The sequence below is a fragment of the Salmo salar genome, chromosome 22 (assembly GCF_965601325.2).
Source record: "Salmo salar chromosome 22, fSalSal1, whole genome shotgun sequence".
NCBI classification, from domain to species: domain Eukaryota; kingdom Metazoa; phylum Chordata; class Actinopteri; order Salmoniformes; family Salmonidae; genus Salmo; species Salmo salar.
In genome coordinates, this window is record NC_138312.1 from 21781597 (window position 1) to 21800285 (window position 18689).

The 18689-nt window shown below is 43.3% G+C and overlaps 1 protein-coding gene across 4 annotated transcripts in view; it reads right to left on the reverse strand.

The window, feature by feature from the left end:
- LOC106583024 (ataxin-7) overlaps nucleotides 1–18689 on the reverse strand; it is a 45306-nt gene that overhangs the window by 8702 nt on the left and 17915 nt on the right. For 3 of the 4 annotated variants that reach the window (XM_045705503.2, XM_014166763.3, XM_014166762.3), the window contains 5 exons: nucleotides 16626–16841; nucleotides 16382–16450; nucleotides 9349–9453; nucleotides 2605–2857; nucleotides 1180–1463 (listed from right to left, as the gene is read on the reverse strand). In XM_045705503.2, the coding sequence (XP_045561459.2) occupies nucleotides 1180–1463; nucleotides 2605–2857; nucleotides 9349–9453; nucleotides 16382–16450; nucleotides 16626–16833 (919 nt within the window). In that variant the 5' untranslated portion in view covers nucleotides 16834–16841. Of the gene's footprint in view, nucleotides 1–1179; nucleotides 1464–2604; nucleotides 2858–4877; nucleotides 5057–9348; nucleotides 9454–16381; nucleotides 16451–16625; nucleotides 16842–18689 lie in introns of those variants that run through there. The other variant, XM_014166764.3, reaches the window with a different exon arrangement.

Here is an 18689-nt window from a genome sequence, read left to right on the forward strand (position 1 = left end):
GAGAGAGAACAAGAGAAGGAGTAAAGAAGAGAGGAGAGAGAGAACAGGAGAAGGAGTAAAGAAGAGAGGAGAGAGAGAACAGGAGAAGGAGTAAAGAAGAGAGGAGAGAGAGAACAGGAGAAGGAGTAAAGAAGAGAGAGAGAACAAGAGAAGGAGTAAAGAAGAGAGAGAGAACAGGAGAAGGAGTAAAGAAGAGAGGAGAGAGAGAACAAGAGAAGGAGTAAAGGAGAGAGAGAACAGGAGAAGGAGTAAAGAAGAGAGGAGAGAGAGAACAGGAGAAGGAGTAAAGAAGAGAGGAGAGAGAGAACAGGAGAAGGAGTAAAGAAGAGAGGAGAGAGAGAACAAGAGAAGGAGTAAAGAAGAGAGGAGAGAGAGAACAAGAGAAGGAGTAAAGAAGAGAGGAGAGAGAGAACAAGAGAAGGAGTAAAGAAGAGAGAGAGAACAGGAGAAGGAGTAAAGAAGAGAGAGAACAGGAGAAGGAGTAAAGAAGAGAGGAGAGAGAGAACAAGAGAAGGAGTAAAGAAGAGAGAGAGAACAGGAGAAGGAGTAAAGGAGAGAGAGAACAAGAGAAGGAGTAAAGAAGAGAGGAGAGAGAGAACAGGAGAAGGAGTAAAGAAGAGAGGAGAGAGAGAACAGGAGAAGGAGTAAAGAAGAGAGGAGAGAGAGAACAAGAGAAGGAGTAAAGAAGAGAGGAGAGAGAGAAAACAGGAGAAGGAGTAAAGAAGAGAGGAGAGAGAGAACAGGAGAAGGAGTAAAGAAGAGAAGAGAGAGAGAACAGGAGAAGGAGTAAAGAAGAGAGGAGAGAGAGAACAGGAGAAGGAGTAAAGAAGAGAGGAGAGAGAGAACAAGAGAAGGAGTAAAGAAGAGAGAGAGAACAGGAGAAGGAGTAAAGAAGAGACAGAAAACAGGAGAGGTAGAAAGGAAAAGAGAAACATAACTAGCTGTTATTGGCAGAATGCCACTAACTGAATACTTTCAGTTTTCCCCTCCCTACTCAGACCACTCCCAGACAGTCCTAGCAAAATTCTTGCTTGAGAAATTGCTCTTTAATTGAAGACAACCACAGTAAGGTACTTAAATCGCTACACAGAAATAATTTGATATCGAGTTAAAAACGGCTGCATTGGACCTTTAAAACAAAACGTCCTACAGACATAAACCCCTATCATCTCCTCTCACCTGACAGTCTCTTGTAGAGGTGTTGTCTGCTACTGGTGCTGTTGTCCTGCTTCTTGTCCAGGGCAGAGAGGGAGAGGTGGCCCTTGCCGTTGGGGATCTGGCCGGGGGCAAGCAGGGGAGCCTTTGGTATGGAGGGACAGTTAAGGCCTGGCTTCAGGGGTGACGAGGAGCTCACAGTGCTGCTGGAGGAAGAGGACAATAAGTGGGCCGAGGGAACCTGCACAAGCTTGGCTGACGAATCCACCTTCAGACGCATCTTATCCACTTTGACCGCAGGGGTCAGGCTGGAAGAGAGAGAGGGACAGAGGAGAAAGCGAGGGAGTTCATTTATCTATAGCAGCATTAAATGCTTCAGAAAAATAGTTTAATTTTAACAGAACAGAGTTTGAAATGTGTTCAAATCCCCAGGGAGAAAGCCAACATGTTTTGAGTGGTTGCAAATGGAGTTGGATAAAGGATCTCTTTTTAAAACTAACTCTTTAAGGGGATAATTTAGACAGGAGGGTAGCACAGGGAGACTTCAGACAACGCTAGACTTCAGAGGAGCAGGGAGAGGACCTAAGATGAAGAGATAAGATAGAACTCAGAGGATCAAATCAAACGTGAAGCAGGGCTTTAAGAGGCAGGGGACTGAACTAGGGCTGGCCGACATATCGAATTCAATTCAATTCCAAATGGCTTTATCGCAAGAATCAAGGTTTTTTTGTTCTTATGAGTGTTTATGTCCGCTTGTTCTCATGTTGTCTTTTTGGCCTCGTCTCTTTCTGTCCTGAGTGCACCTTGTCACTCATAAACACACCAAGCCCCTCCCCTGCCACTCACAACTGAGTTTCCACTAGTTACTATAGCAACAAGGTCAAAATTGACTATATTGTGAAAAACTATGAAAACAAAAATGTGCTTTTTGGTCTTAAATTAAAGGTTAGGCATAAGGTTAGCAGTGTGGTTAAGGTTAAAGGTAGACTCAGCTAAATGACGTTGCCACAAGCAGCACTGCAGATATTGAGATGAGCGCGATGCAAGACTTCGCTCTCAAAGTCACACACAGTATCTGCACATGTGAACGGGTTCACGCTATGCTGTTTACTCTCCTCCGCATCTACGTCATATCGCTGAGTTTACCTTTAAGGTTAAGGTCAGGATTAAATAAACATTTTAAAAGGTCGACTTTGGGCACGAAAAACTGTCCCAACTCTGCCCCTTTCATTAGATTATTGCTGACTGTTAGAAATGCAGTGACCTTTAATTGCGCAACAAAGCTTATTGCGAGAAAACACTACTGTTTCGTGAATTGCCCATATGTTTGGGGGGGGAATCTAGTGATTTTTTTGGCCCATATCGCCCAGCCCTAGGCTGAAGTTCAACATGACAATAGATTTTACTAAAGTTCAGCATGGTTCACCAGCATGGCTAGACATGACTTACATCTTGTCGTTGAGCAGAAGTGAGGGAGGGAAGTGAGGTCTCTGCTGAATGCCTGGTAGCTTCTCTTTGGCTGGTTTGAGGATTTTGGAGTTGGACGAGGTGCTGGTCCCACTGGAAGAGCGGCCCATGGCCCCTCCACTGACACCCCCACCACCCGTCCCACTGCTCCTGCTCCGAGACAGAGCAGACAGGGGGAAGGCTGAGGAGGGGGCGAAGGTGGAGGTGGGCTTACTGGACGAGCTGTGTCTTCTCTCTAGATAGGGGTCAGGGGAAAAGCAGGTTAGGGGTTAATGTACAGTCCACACAGACACATGACCTACAGTGCTTTCGAAAGTATTTACACCCCTTGACTTTTTCCACATTGTTGTGTTACCGCCTGAATTTAAAATTGATTAAATTGAGATTTCGATTTTTCACTGGACTACACACACACACACACACAACACCCCATAATGTCAAAGTGGAATTATGTTTTTAGAAATGTTTACAAAGCTGAAATGTCTCAAGTCAGTAAGTATTCAACCCCTTTGTTATGGCAGCTTAAATAAGTTCAGGAGTAAAAATTTGCTTAACAAGTCACATAATAAGTTGCATGGAGTAACTCTGTGTGCAATAACAGTGTTTAACATCATTTTTGAATGACTACCTCATCTCTGTACCCCACACATACAACTTTCTGTAAGGTCCCTCAGTCGAGCATTGAATTTCAAACACAGATTCAACCACAAAGACCAGGGAGGTTTTCCAAAGCCTCACAAAAAAGGGCACCTATTAGTAGATGGATAAAAATGTAAAACGCAACGTTGAATACCCTTTTGAGCATGGTGAAGTTATTTATTAAACTTGATGAATACACCCAGTCACTACAACAACACAGGCGTCCTTCCTAACTCAGTTGCCAGACAAGAAGGAAACCGCGTTGGGATTTATTTATGGCATGACTTGAAAATGGCTGTCTAGCAATGATCAACAACCAACTTGACAGAGCTTGAAGAATTTTAAAATAATACAAATATTGTACAATCTAGGTGTGCAAAGCTCAGAGATTTACCCAGAAAGACTCACAGCTGTAATTCTCTGCCAAAGGTGATTCCGACATGTATTGACTCAGGGGTGTGAATACTTAAATGAGATATCTGTATTTCATTTTCAATAAATTTGCCATTTGTTTTCACTTTGTCATTATGGGGTATTGTGTGTAGATGGGTGAGACAAACACATATTTAATCCATTTTGAAGTCAAAGGGTATGAATACTTTCTGAAGGCACACTGTACAAGCAATCTGAGACGTCGACACATAACCCATAAGTTGGTAGTAGTGGTCTTTTTTTCCTGAAACAACGGGCCTTTGGACAGTAATAGTTTTGCTATAAATGTGCAGAGAATCATGGGTAAACATTCCCTAAACAAAGTCAAAAGCAGGCAGCTTCAAAAGCAAAGACTAGAAAGCCTTGCTGATCCAGGCCAATTCATCCTGAACTAGAAACACGGGCCAAGGGCTTGATTTCCTGTCAGCCAGAATGGAACGCTTGAGAATACTATAACTGCTAAAAGACAATACTGACACCAGAGAAGAAAATAAATCAACTAAGACAAAGAAACAGCAGCTGCTGAACAGGACAAAGGGCTCTGTGCAATCCAACCCGTACTGCAGTATTTAACCTGGACAGTTATTTATAATGTTATGCAGCTCTCACACCCCCATAAGCTGACACACAGACACACACACACGAAGAGAACGTGAAAGTAAAACAAAGACAGAAAATGAAAGTTCTACAGTAAGAGAGGAAGAAAGAAGGCTTGTGAGAGAGACAGCTCTTTAGATAAGAGCAGAGCACTGAAATGAAAGTGAGCTGAAGACTAACTGAAAACTCGCATCTGGAGTTGAATTTTGGCCAGTCCTGAGAGGGTTAATCTGACTATTTTACAGCCAGAGAACTACAGAAACACTGACTACGCTACCTCCTCCCAACCAGCACAACAAAACCGGTTTAATCTTCTCGTCATGAAGAAAAGCGTGTGTGTGTGTGCGTGTGTGTGCGTGTCTGTGTGTGCGTGTGCGTGTGCGTGTGCGTGTGCGTGTGCCTGTGCCTGTGCCTGTGCCTGTGTGTGTGTGTGTGTGTGAGAGAGAGAGAGAAATATACATACAATCAGTGAAGAGGAAACTGAGAGTAGAGAAATAAGAGCATAGAGAGAAAGCACAAGAGAGAGAGAGAGAGAGAGAGAGAGAGATCGATAGACAGACAGACAAGTATACGAAACTCCAACTAACCTTATGCTAACTCCATGCAGGTCTGGGCTGCATGCCAAGGCTGTCTCAGTGGGTGAGCAGCAACAGAGCAGGGCAGAATGCACAGCTGCCACTCCCAGCCCCACACCCACAATTTTACACTACACCAGCTAGCTAACAGAGCAACAACCCCAGGCCTTTCCTCTCCCTCCTCACACACACAAAACCAGCCCAGCCTATCTGCTGTGACAAAGCCCCTCCCGGAGTCAAGCTGGAATTTCACCCCAGGGCCTCTCACTCTCCTACCCTCCCGCCCATGACACACTGCCTTCCTGGTAACAGGCTAGCACCCGGCCTCTCCACCCCCTCAACCCTTCGCTGCTGCTCAAGCCAGCTCAGACGTCGCTGAATAACCCACACGCAAGCGCGAGCAGGCTTCCCCAGCGTGACGTTCCCACAATGCCTGCCAAACGCTGAGAGAGCCAGCTAGCCACAGAGGTCCTGGCAGAGCAGTAGAACAGGAAACCAGTGATGAAGAGGTGCAGCATTATGGTCTATTCTCACACTATCTTCTCTCTAGAGGGCCGTGGAATCCCTGGCTACTGAGGAGACAGGCTGGCTGGCCCGGGGAACAATTTCGATAGTGGGCCCCGGTGCACAGCATAGGCCTACACAGTGTACACTCAGGGTAGACTACACATAACACAGCAAGGCCCAATCAAAAGGAATGGGCCTTAAAATATCCTCTTATAACCAAACAACCCCATCGTAGAAGTCACTTAATGAAAATCAGATCTGCTTTAGAGATCATAGGGTGTGGATGGTGTTTTTGCATAGTCCTGTCAACAGTGCAGGCCTGTTCTCCTCAGAGCATATAGCTCTGCATGTAACTCCACTGTCAAAACGCCACATCCACCAGGGGACCGCAACAGGCGGCCTGACGGCCAAAACTGTCCCGCGAGGGGATTTCTTTTGGCACCCGTTTTTTGTTTATAAACAACGTGGCGGCCCAATTAAGACACTGTGTTTGTGTTTTTCTTTATTTTGCCAGGTACCTGTATGTATGCATGCATGTGATCGTGTGCCAATGTAATCAAGGTAGGAAATTATAGTTATTTTCAAATACAAATCTCTTTTTGGGCTTAGTTGTGGTTGATTAAAAAAATTATACAAATTAGTAAATTATGTTCCGCCCCCCCGACCATCACCTTTGACAAAAATCGACCTGCGGCTGAATCTAGTTGCCTACCCCTGCCATACAACATATGGATGGGCTTCAAACAATAGAGGAGAATGAGGTGAAACAGTCTAGATGGTGTTAAGCTCAGTGGAGCTGCCCTCAGAGAGAAGAATCACAGCATATAGAATCACAGTGCACTGACCTTCAGCGGACTCTCTCAGCCTTTCCTACCAGCAGCAGCACAACAAAGCAACACAGTGGCTTCATGGAATGAAAGTCATTTAAACCACACAGACTAAAAACAGGCCAAAAAAATGAAGATTTGTCTTTGGTGCCTTGCAGAGATGAGCTCATTACTCAATAGAAGACAAGTCCACTAATGTTTCACTGGTCAGGCAAGTCCAGTAGTCTTCAGAGAGGCACTGCCGAGTCCTGCGTTCACACGCTGTACGCTGGAAGACTAATGAATGAACAGGCCTACTATGAAACTTCATAACGGCTGGTCTAGCTCTACAAGTCAATGAGACCCCCTGTTTGGGGTTTTAGGCTGGGTTTCTGTACAGCACTTTGTGACATCAGCTGACGTAAGAAGGGCTCTATAAATACATGTGATTGATTGTGGTACCAGTGGATGTGAGCTATCCAAGACCATTGTCTTACGTCAAATCAAGACACTCAACCGATGTCAAATCGACGCTCGTCCCTCAACCGATGTCTTGTTGGACGTGGAACTCATCCTAAAATGTTGGGATTGCCGACCATACATCATTCAAACATGAAAACATAATTCCTCATTTTTTTTGGTATCGTATAACTCTCCATGAAATAGGCAATGGTTGGTTAGCGGAATCATTTCAGTGACTGGCTAAGCTAGCAAGCTATGTTGGTCAAATTTATGCTAGCTTTCAACCCACTGCCAAACTTCAGAAATACTGCTCGGTGAGGCACAAATATCTTCAGTTAGATATTTTAAAAAAAGATGTAAAACATTGACATATTTATAGTTTTAGCTTAGGTTAATTCAGACTGTTTTTCAGCAGCACGATGTCCCCGAGGTGATATTTTATCACGTTAGATAGCACAAAGCCAAACTACTTTCGATCTATCCCTTTACCAGATACAAGACAGATCAGTGCAGGTGGAATAGTCGCGCTATCTGACTTAAGACAATGATACAAGCCAGATTGATCCCATCTGATTTAATGTTATTGCACAACATCTACGGTGAAAGTTGTGTTAGTGGACTACTAAGCTATAGTAGTCAGGTGCGACCACACCAGCACTAGGCTAACCTCAATTTGTGAAAAGCATGAACTTCTGTAATTGCTACTCTATTCACATGTGCCATTAGTCCATGATTGCTCTGTCTTGCCTCTTGACACAGGACCAAATGAGTGTTCACAATGACACTTGAGTGCTATTGTGTCTCCCTCTTGTGGCCAATCCTGATAACTGTATAACCAGCAACAACCAGTGATGAAATATTATAGGCCTAGCTTTTCATTCAATCTTTCTGCTGAGAAAGAAACAAACACCCCATAGTAAAAGGACAGTAGTGATTCCTTTGAAGCCCTGTGGCCTTGACTCAACCATTTTAAATGGTATGGATCCCAATGTCCACACCAGCATAAAGTGCAGTGTAGTAATGTATGCATATTGGGACACAGATGGACTTAAGTGACCAGCCCAGAGTAGAAATGGAAGGATGTGCCATTGAGGCTGTGGTTTTGACAACCACAGGAAGACAATACACTAGAAGATGAATATTCCAATTTAGTTTAAAAAGCAAACTGCTTGCATGCCATTTTCTAAACTCATTTGTTTATAAGGATGGAAAGATCCATACTAAAGCCTCAAAGCCGAAAACATTACAACGCCCTCCCTCTGTCAATGTTGTGAGGAGTCGGAACACTGACCTATTCAATACACACCATGTGTTAGAAAACATGATAAAACTATCAAATATTCAAGAATGACCCATAACATAAGTTTGTCAGTTTAGACTAAGCTATTTCATTGACAAAAACCCTTAATTGAAATGGCTCAAGGAACAACAGATAGTTCCTTGCTCTTCTTTACTAGAGGTATCAACGGTAACGGTGAGTGGAGGGAGGCCTAAAAAGTGTACGCACTGAAATCAATTTAAAAAAGGTCTCCAAACTTTTACTTAAAGAACAGCTGGAATTAATAAATCATACATGCCAATTGATGCTTAGCAGCTTATTGTGGAGAGGAACTAACGAGAGAGAGAGAGAGAGAGAGAGAGAGTTTAGATTTTACACCACCTCACTGGCACTCACTGGTGTCTGGTGTCTGTGGAGAGAGCAGTTCTCTTAACTGCACTGAAGCACAGGGGTGTGTGTGTGTGTGCGCGTTCCGCAAGTGCGTGCACAGAGGGTTCAACAGGCTAGTTTTAACGAGATACACAGCAAAACGATCCCTTGATTCTGAAATTCATAATAAATAAAATTCCTTCCAGCATTCCGGCCAAAGAGCCAGTTTAAGAACACACACCGTGGAGAAGGAAACTCGTAGGTTTTAGACATCTTCAGACGTCTCAGGGACAGCTTAACATGCTAAAACAATCAATTAGGCTGCACTCACACAGAGGAACGGACTCGGAGGAGCACATCAAATATTAACAGGAGAATTGTAAACATGTCTCAGGCGGTGGAAATCAAAAGGCCAGAGTGCTCCTTTCTCATGTTAGAGGTGGAGAACGGGAGGTGTGCTTTTAATCCTCCTGACATTGATAGTGTTTGAACATGCGCACACACAGAGTAGTTCTGCCATTCTGACAGAAATTAGTGCCAAGCAGATTTCCCCAAAGCACAAGTCTAGAATGTCCTCTTTAGTGACGGGGGAAAGAAATCAATACAGTTACATATTGGGATATTTCTGATGATATATCGTATTGTTTTGACAATATTGCAATATTTTTTATGCTCTAGTTGGCGGCACCAAAACTATTTTTCCTTCATAGCTTATTCTCCATCTTTTTAAAAAGGTAGCCAATTGGACTGATGACAACATGTTGTTTTCTCATGACTATCTTGTCCCTCTGCAGCAGACAAATATTTCGCAATAAATCACAATACATAAAGAAAATGTGAGAATCTCAATGCATATCTTATCGGCACCAAAGTATTGTGATAATATCGTATCGTGAGGTCCCTGGCAATTCCCAACTCTAGCTCTCTCCCTGCCCAAACCTTTCCCGCCAGGAGAGCTATATAACCAAAAAATATAAAAACCCGATACTGGATCAGCTCTTGGGGACAATGTTTGCATGAGTGATGGTGGTCTGTGTGTGTGTGAGAGAGAGAGACTTACCGTAGTGCGCTTGGAAGGCCTGGGGTTTCACCACCTGACTGCAGTGGCTGCACATCACCAGGTAGAAGTCGTCCTGTGCTGGACACTGGCCAAATATGGGCATGTCTGTGGTTCCATGGGGGAGGGAAAAACACAGATGAACAGGATGAAGGTAACCAGCATCTAGCCTCAAATGTTGCAGGTAGACACAGGCAGTTGCTGAATGAAACATTTCGAATGATGCTGTGTTATGGAGGGAGATAGAGCCTAGCATTCAATACTCTAAGATGGTTAAGGTTGATTTAAAAAAAAAAAAAAGTGAGTGTGGTAACAATCATTCCAGAGAAAAACCGATTGTACAGGTGCAGAGATTACACACGCAGAGGGTACTCCTCGGTACTAGAACCATTTCACAGTAGAGGAAACTACCCAGCGATAAGGAGAGGACCGAGCCATCACTCCAAAGGTTACCTGCTGCAGAAACAGACAGACTCGCTACAGAACAAAGAGGTGAAGCAGGCAGGAGAAATACAGCCAGTGGCAGAGTCTGATTGATCTGTCTTCAAATAAACAGAGAGAGGAGAGGGCGAGGGAGGGCGGCTGGGGGGGCGGCTGAGGGAGGGCGGCTGAGGGAGGGCGGCTGAGGGGAGAGCGGCCTGAGGGAGAGCGGCTACCACTTGGGCTTTAATGTATCGTACCTGCAAATACTCAAATAGACAAATTCATCCAGGCAAAAAAAAGGACACCATCATTCACAGGAATGCATGTTACCTTATGTGACAAGAAAACGGCATTCAACAGTTAACCGGTTAACAATTACAAAATGTTTATTCTTTGTCAGTCGTTGCGTTAGTTAAATGCCGGCTAAACAGATCCGATTGGCTGTTTGGTGGATTCAACACCCCCACTCACAAACGACTCCCTCCTTTGTTGGTGAAAGCCTCATGATCATGGAAAACAGAGGGGCACATTGGGAGACGAGACCTTCACAAGGAGAATCGCAAAGAGCTAATGAAGGGGCTAATTAAGAAATCACCCAGAGAGTCCGCCTGACCGCCACGGCAGACGAGGCCCTCCAACACACACGGCTAAGGACACTTGAAACGTCACCGACATCTCCAAGGCGATGGCTATTCAAGTCCACACAAAAGCCTACCTGTGCTCTTAGGGAAGCCATTTGCTGCTGTGGACCGGGAATTAACAAGGCGACCCGTACTTAACACAGGGTTAATGTCTGGGCCCACTTCACTAAGTGTCAGCTCCTACCACTGAGGTGGAAGTATCGACTACTGGCTCAGATGAAAACCTCTGCTTAATTGACATAAAAAGAGTTCATAGGCCTACCAAACAGAGCTACGGTCTACTACCGTACCTTCTTAAGAACAAACCCTTTACATCTAAATGGGTGGAAAACAAAGTTGGAGTGTATTCCTAATTGTCAAGGTGAAATTGTTTTCATAGGAGTTGCATTAACATAAATTCCTATGCAAAAGCTCACACTGGCCATCATGGGTGTCCACTGGTCTCTTAAATGAGCTGAATCCCCAGTCCACTCTGCATTCAGGACATGGCAGTGGCACGCCTGACTTTAAAAGTGGTGAAGCTCCACTGTGCCATTTCATTCTCCGGTACGGAGATGAGGGAGAGCGGGTGAAGGTGTGCGTGAGAGAGGGTGAAGGTGTGAGAGAGGGAGAGCGAGAGAGAAAGTAGATAGCAGTTCATTTCCCACCCCCACCCCCTTTTCCATGGCAGTGACGAATGATCAAGGTAAAGTAGTAGCAGCTATTGGAGGCACACAGCACAGAGGCTGACTGCACACATGGACACAGGGCAGCAACCTCTGACCTGCTGCCACTACGTTCACCAGCCTCCCCCTCTCAGTCTGCTATCAGGCAAATTGGTGAAGGCAAGTCAGAGATATGAGAGAGTGTGAACTCAGAAGCAGATCAGAGGAGAGAATCCTTCAGTCACGTTCCAATGTGTGAGTGTGTCATGTCTGGACTCTAGAGGTGTGTGTGTGTGTGTGTGCGTGCGTGCGTGCGTGCGTAAGAACGGCTTTTCCACCAGGGAGATATGTGGGTCATGGTAGAGCTGTAGTCATCCACAGGGTAAGCCATAATACCCCCATTCCACAAGGCTTGGTCTGAAAGACAATGTGCTAGGAGATAAAGAGAAGAGGACACTCCAGAGCATGTAGGAGTTTGCGGACCCAATGGTAAACAGAGAGGAGATAGGGGTTTGGAAATGGAGGTGTGTGTGGAGCCAGTCGGCCTGCAGTCCAACTAAGGTCACACCCTAGCATCAGCTGTCCTGTACTCATCTCTTTTCTTTCAAGACCACTGAACTGTAATCAATAGGTGAGGCTGTGATAGGGGAGGCCATCATGGTGGAAAACCTATCCAGTGTGTGCACCTATCCATGGTCATGAGGTAGAGAGACTGAGGAAAGGAAGACATTAGTGGCAGTAGCCTAGAGGTTAGAGAGGACCAGCAGCCGCAAGGTTGCTGGTTCAAGCCCCGGGCTGGGCAACAGAAAAATGGAACTGAACTGGCAGCTGGAAGCCTGCTGGTCTCTGATCCTATGTATCATCTCCTGCCGTTGTTCCCTTGAGCAAGACACTTAGACCCCCACAACTGCTCTCCATCCAGGGACGCTGCACTGCTGCTGACCCTGTGCTTCTCAACTTGTGTGTGTGTGTGTGTGTGTGTGTGTGTGTGTGTGTGTGTGTGTGTGTGTGTGTGCGCACACACCTCGGGTTGTTGGGAAAGGCAGAAGACAAATTTCTGTTGTAACCAATGGACACAAAGTTGTTTTCTATTCTAATAAAGTCGTATTCTAGTCTATTGGATGTCTTTAGGACACGATCAGCGCTCCCCTGTTTCCTACAGACTGCAGCTTATTGCACTAATATCATCCCATTGGATCCTGCAGGTCCCACAAACAATTAGGGACAAACAAAGTGCAGAACATCTCAGTCTACTAACATTAGCAAATATTTCCATTCATTTTCAAAAGACAAGTGATATTTCACTTCATCTGTTCAGGTCATTTCTAACTGTTCCGGAAACCTCTGCCTGACGAACAGTGGCCAGACAGGATTTCAGGCATGTAGCTGGTGCCATGTCACAATACCAACACCTTACAGTGGGACATCACTGCCACATTTCACCTCTGCACAATCAGCGGGACGAGCCATACATTCTCAGTCGCCATCAGGTGTGTAGATATATGGTTCGACAAAACTATCAAAACAATACCAATTTCATATGCATTCTCACTAAAATGGAATGGTCTTCGAACTGTTGGAGCGAACATTATCCCCATTTCGATTCCACATTTTACACAAACCGCGCTCTGGTCCATACTCGCCTTATTGATTCAACAAGCACTAAATGACACAACGAAAACGTTTCCTGAAATCACTGAAATAATCGGCTACTGTAGGTAGACTAATGCAGTTGCACAACAGTGACTTTCCTGATCACATTCTGTCAACATGCTTCTTGGTCTTCTTGAGAAAAAGTGAAGATGTAAATTAAGGTCATGTCCAAATTGGCTGGATCCAGGTGCTTTGCTGAACAGTTTTGGCTCCTTTTACGCCCGGAAATAAGTGTGTAAATCAGACAAGTCTGGTTTTCTGTTGTGGCTTCTGTGAGACCTGTAGGATACAAGTGATTTGTTCTTAATTGTACAATGTCACTGCGGTGTGCACACTGGCCCCATTGTTTGCCAATGCAAATGCACCGTTAGATAAGTGCCCTGACAAGTAGGCTACAGTGTGTAACCGCTTCCTTTTCAACAGGGGAAAAAAAGCTTTTTGGAAAAGTCTGAAATGAGTTGCCTACGTATTGCTGACATCACAAGTGTAGGCTTATGACACATAACAGCTAGAGGACTTCAGAGGTGAGTGTCGCCTCGATCACACCTCATCTGGATACGTGTGCAACAAAAGTTTAACATTCACCTTCTGCTACCATTTCTATCAAGCCGTCTAAGCAGACAGTTTGATGCATACGTTCTAGAAATCCAACACACAGAACACACTGCAACTGCCTCTGCAACGCAATGCTGAAAGGCAAACAGTGTTCCATTGGAAATGAATGTACTTCTGGAGTACCAAAATGCAACGACGCTGCCGGTGTGATCGGGGCGTTTCCACTGCTCCCTTGACTATAAATGGGTTACCTTATCACCTTATAGATATGTAATGAATATAACAAACTATTTCCTCATCTCCGTTCTTACTTCCCAAACAGTGAGTAAAGACTGTAGACTGACTGTGTGCAGTACATGATGTACTTACATGTATAGTGCTTATTTTTACAAGCTGCTTTTTGGGAATCAAGTTGTAGCGTGACTTTACCCTGAGGATAGTGTATCTTGTTACCATACTAAAGGTTAGGATTGGGCATGCTGACCCTAGATTTGTGCTTACGGCAACTTCAACGTAGAGTGACTATTTACAGCACAGTTTCAAGTCACCATTACTAAAAAACATCATATTCTTCAGATTTTTTGTGTGCAAAAGGACAACTATGGCTCCTGATGGCTATGGGTTTTTACTACATTATATTTTGTTTTTTACATCAGTGTTGCACATAGAAGCACAAGGCTGTCTCATTTTATAGCATGGGAATTATAACATTTCAAGGCAGTCTTGTTCAGATCACTGACACCAACCCATGTAATAAATCTATTATAGATCATAGCTGCCAAAACAAAGAGTAAGGCCATCCTTTGTTGTTAATATTGTAAATATACAGTACTTTATTGAGTGTGCTAATATAAATGTGCTCAACAAAGATGTGAATGTGTAGTAATTTAGTAGCACTATAAATATTCAACTGACATAGGAAAGCCATCCGAGGTTTTAGACAGTTTCCAACAAGAATAGCAGTTATTCTTTAAGTTGCACTATGTAGAAATCGCTCTGCAATTTCCTGGTTGCCAAAACTCTTAATAGTTAGCCTAATTTCAGTTTGTGAGACAAAATACGCTAGTGTACTATAGAGAGTAATTTTACCATCTAAAATGCTGTGAAATATATTTTCCATAAGCATATTCCATAAAATATTGTTGTTTCAGCTGGTGTACAAAACCGAAAGTAAAAAAAAAAACACAAAAACTACATTTAAGAAATAGAAATATACAGATAGACATTTCTAAGAAGAATCTGTTCTATGTGAATTTGGACGGGTTGCCCAAAGAATTACATATTGGCACTTTAAAGCTAGAATCCTTAGTTGCTACATTAATTCACACAGACACAAAAGTTTGACAAACCTACTCATTCTAGGGTTTTTATTTTTACTATTTTCTACATCGTAGAATAATATTGAAGATATCAAACTATGAAATAACTCATATATGGGAACCAAAAAAAAGTGTTAAACAATACTAAATATATTTTACTCTCCTTATTGGTCAAATAGCCCTTACACAGCCTTGAGGTGTCCTGTTAAAAAACAAATGATAGTGCCACTAAGCGCAAACCAGATGGGATGGCGTATCACTGCAGAATGCTGTGGTAGCCATGTTGGTTAAGTGTGCCTTGAATTATAAATAAAGTCACTGACAGTGTCACCAGCAAAGCACCCCACACCATCACACCTCCTCCTCCATGCTTCAGATCATCCGTTCACCTAATCTGCGTCTCACAAAGACACGGTGGTTGGAACCAAAAATCTCTAATTTGGCCTCATCAGACTAAAAGGACAGATTTCCACCTGTCTAATGTCCATTGCTCACGCAGTCTCCTCTGAACAGTTGATGTCTTCCTTTCCTGTGGCGTCCTCATGAGAGCCAGTTTCATCCTAGCGCCTGATGGTTTTTGCGGCTGCACTTGAAAAAAAGCATGAAAAATTATTTAAAATGTTCCGGATTGACTGACCTTCATGTCTTAAAGTAGTGATGGCCTGTCGTTTCTCTTTGCTTATTTGAGCTGTTCTTGCCATAATATGGACTTGGTCTTTTACCAAATAGGGCTATCTTTTGTATACCACCCTTACCTTGTCACAACACAACTGATTGGCTCAAACGCATTAAGAAGGAAAGGAATTCCACTATTTAACTTTAAACAAAGAACATATGTTAATTGAAATACATTCCAGGAGACTACCTCATGAAGCTGGTTGAGAGAATGCCAAGAGTGTGCAAAGCTGACATCAAGGCAAAGGGTGGCTACATTGAAGAACCTCAAAAATAAAATACATTTTGATTTGTGTAACACTTTTTTAGTTACTACATGATTCCATATGTGTTATTTCATAGTTTTGATGTCTTCACTATTATTCTACAATGTAGAAAATAGCACAAATAAAGAAAATCCATGGAATGAGTAGTTGTGTCCAAACTTTTCATTGGTACTGTATAGGCGTTGATTCTTGAAGAATATAACTTGTTTTATTCCAATGTTTGTAAACAAACCCTGTATAGTCTCAAAACATGAATAGACTAATTGCCATGGATGGTTAGTCCTTGCATCTATGGCTTGCTCTATGAATTTGCGAACAGTTATTTCTCCAGGCCCTTCCCTCGGCTTTTTACCAAAACATAGGCGGGTGTCCGCTTTCTTATTGTTTCAATTAAGATTCTAGCTTCAATGACAACCTCCTTGCACCCATTTTAACTGTGAAAGTGCCATCACCACACTGAGTGTGCCCATCCCCTAACTTCACACACAGGCGTTTTCAGGTGGGCACAATGATACTGAACAGTCAGACAGAAATGGTGTAAAACAGACAATAAATTCTCTGTTGTGTAAGATAAACATACATTTCAGCTTTATCACATGACATGCATCTTTACGGACCCCACTGAATAAGCGCTGGTTGTTACCTGCGGTGGTTACCTACTTAGGGTCAGAAGATAAGCGCCCCCTCTTCAAGGTGTCAACTATTGGTGATAGATTCCTGGGCTATATCACTGATTGATCAGACTTGTGTTGTCACCAGTCAGTGTGGTGGACTTGTTCAACAGAACAACCAGATTTCAGCCGGTGCAACCCAACAAAACCAAAACACACCTTGGCTTTGACAAAAGCGAGAACACTCACCATCTCTGCACAGTCGCATGGCTTCTCGATTTTTCCCGAACTCTTTCAAACTTTCCTCTGATTCAGCACCTAAAAGAGGCAATCGGATACACACGAAGGTAAATAGTTGCACTTGCTTGCTTCTGCTGTTGTTAACAGTAGCGTTTCTTCGTATTCCAAAAACTGCACGCAATCAGCAAAAAAAGCTCACGATCATCGTTATGTCTCGATTCTACACACACATCAGGTACGCACGAGCACTCACCGTCGTTGCCGTGGAGTTTGGCAGCATCGACCCAGCTGCTCCAAGGCTGTCCCAACATTATTTCTGGACTAGGCATGGATCTGCGCTCCGCACCAGTCGCCATTGCTGTGGAGCCTTCTCCCCGCTGGATCTGCTGCTGTTGCTGCTTCAGCTGCCTGGCCACTCTGCGCTGCTCCCCCCTGACGTCATCATCGGCCCTTTCCGACATTCTTTCCGCTACAATGTAACAAAACAGCAGTCAGCGTTGTGGTGTTCTCAGGATTCCTTCATTGATTGACTCTGGCAAACGCATGTTTTGGTAACGCAAATCCCTTTGATTATGTGTTTAGAAGCTAGAGGGAGTGACACCACCGAAATCGCTCTTGTTTTGACGGGTGCATGTGTGCGAGGCCGTCCCCCGGCACATACAGTCTGGGCAATCGCAGATAAAACTTTAAGGAGGAGCATCTAAATGCACTTCCCTGAGTGCATTAAACGTGATAAATCCAGGTCACTTACACGCGGTGTGACAACAATATGTTTTCAATTATCAAATAAATACTATATTCATCACCTTCGTATAGCCTATGCTTAATTGATACAGTTCACATAGGAATTCGTTTTTTTTTCTTTCGAAAAACGTATTTTATGAATGAAAACGAACCAAATTATAGTAAAAAAAAAAAAAAAATTCAGTGCCCTAATATTGATCAAATGAACATGCCCCGAGGTATTATATCATGACAGCCGGAATATCACTCTTGCTTCCAACTTCAAAAATGTTCAGATAGGATACACACCTTCGATAATGGACATCGATGACAGAACAGTTAATTTATTTTAAAAAAACGCTCATTAAAGTAAAACAATTAAGACAGGGACCTGTTTCTTGTTGCGGATGGGGGAGTAGATATTCATTGATGTCGTACTTCCTTAAGGCGCGACTGCTTTCCAGTTTACAGTAGTCAGATTCATATTTCTCACAACCTTTTGCGTCACATCAGTGCTATGTGGCGAATGAATGGAGTTCCTACTTCCATAATCTAGTAATTAGTAACACTTTACACCAAACAAGCAGAAGGAAAGCCATCCCGTTCACTGTTTCCTTTCTTAAATACTTCATTCAGATTTACAGTTACATTAGAGTCTGTAGATTAGGTCTTACAAAAGTATGAATGTCTGGGGTCTTTATAGAATTGAAATATTCCTAGGAAGTATACCTTCCACTTTCAAAATGTGATTCGGATTTAAATGGAGTGACCAGGATGTCTTCATATTATCTCATGTTTGTAACTCTCAGCACAGGCCTCAACTACTCCTGCTACTGATGGGCAGAATCAATCCGGAACAGACAATGTACACTGTTACCTCACCTGCCGTACAGGATTCCAGTTTGGAGTGAAGGTTCTAACATGTTAATAAGTGTTGAAATCCTACACAACCATCTTCAGTTTTCAACTTGCTTACCGGTAGTAAGCAGAAATGATTGAATGCATTTTCATTGCATGCGCAAAAATTCAAACACCATACCTCTACTGCCAATACAAAAGGCTAAATGGTGTAAATAACAAATGGGCAGAAACTAGCCCTATAAATCACAACTAATCAGTGCAACAATTTATGACAGACAGTGAAATGTAGGCCTGATGCTGTAATGGAACTGGTTTTGGGGGATTGTATATGGTTCAACAGTATTAAATACTAAAACAGTGATTTTTTTTACATGATTGATTACAGGTCTGTATACTAATCAGTAATAAAATATTACTTGGCAAATTGTCTGCATCTGACAGACTGACATACTAAGAGTAAAAAGTTAGGCTATTTTTTGGAAATATTATACTTCCATGTTGGTCTATGCAGTTGTTATACCATATGAATTTGGGCCTACAGCTTATGGGACCAACGGGTCTTCCGTGCATCAGATGGCATTGACACAACGGGGTCCAATGCAGTTCTTCAGGTGTCAGGGATACCTCTGTGACACTCCATCCCGCTTTGACCTCCTGACAGAGACTCATCTGGTTCATGGAACCAACATGACCCACGGGGTTCGAACCCAGGTTTATGGTGCAGCAGAAGACC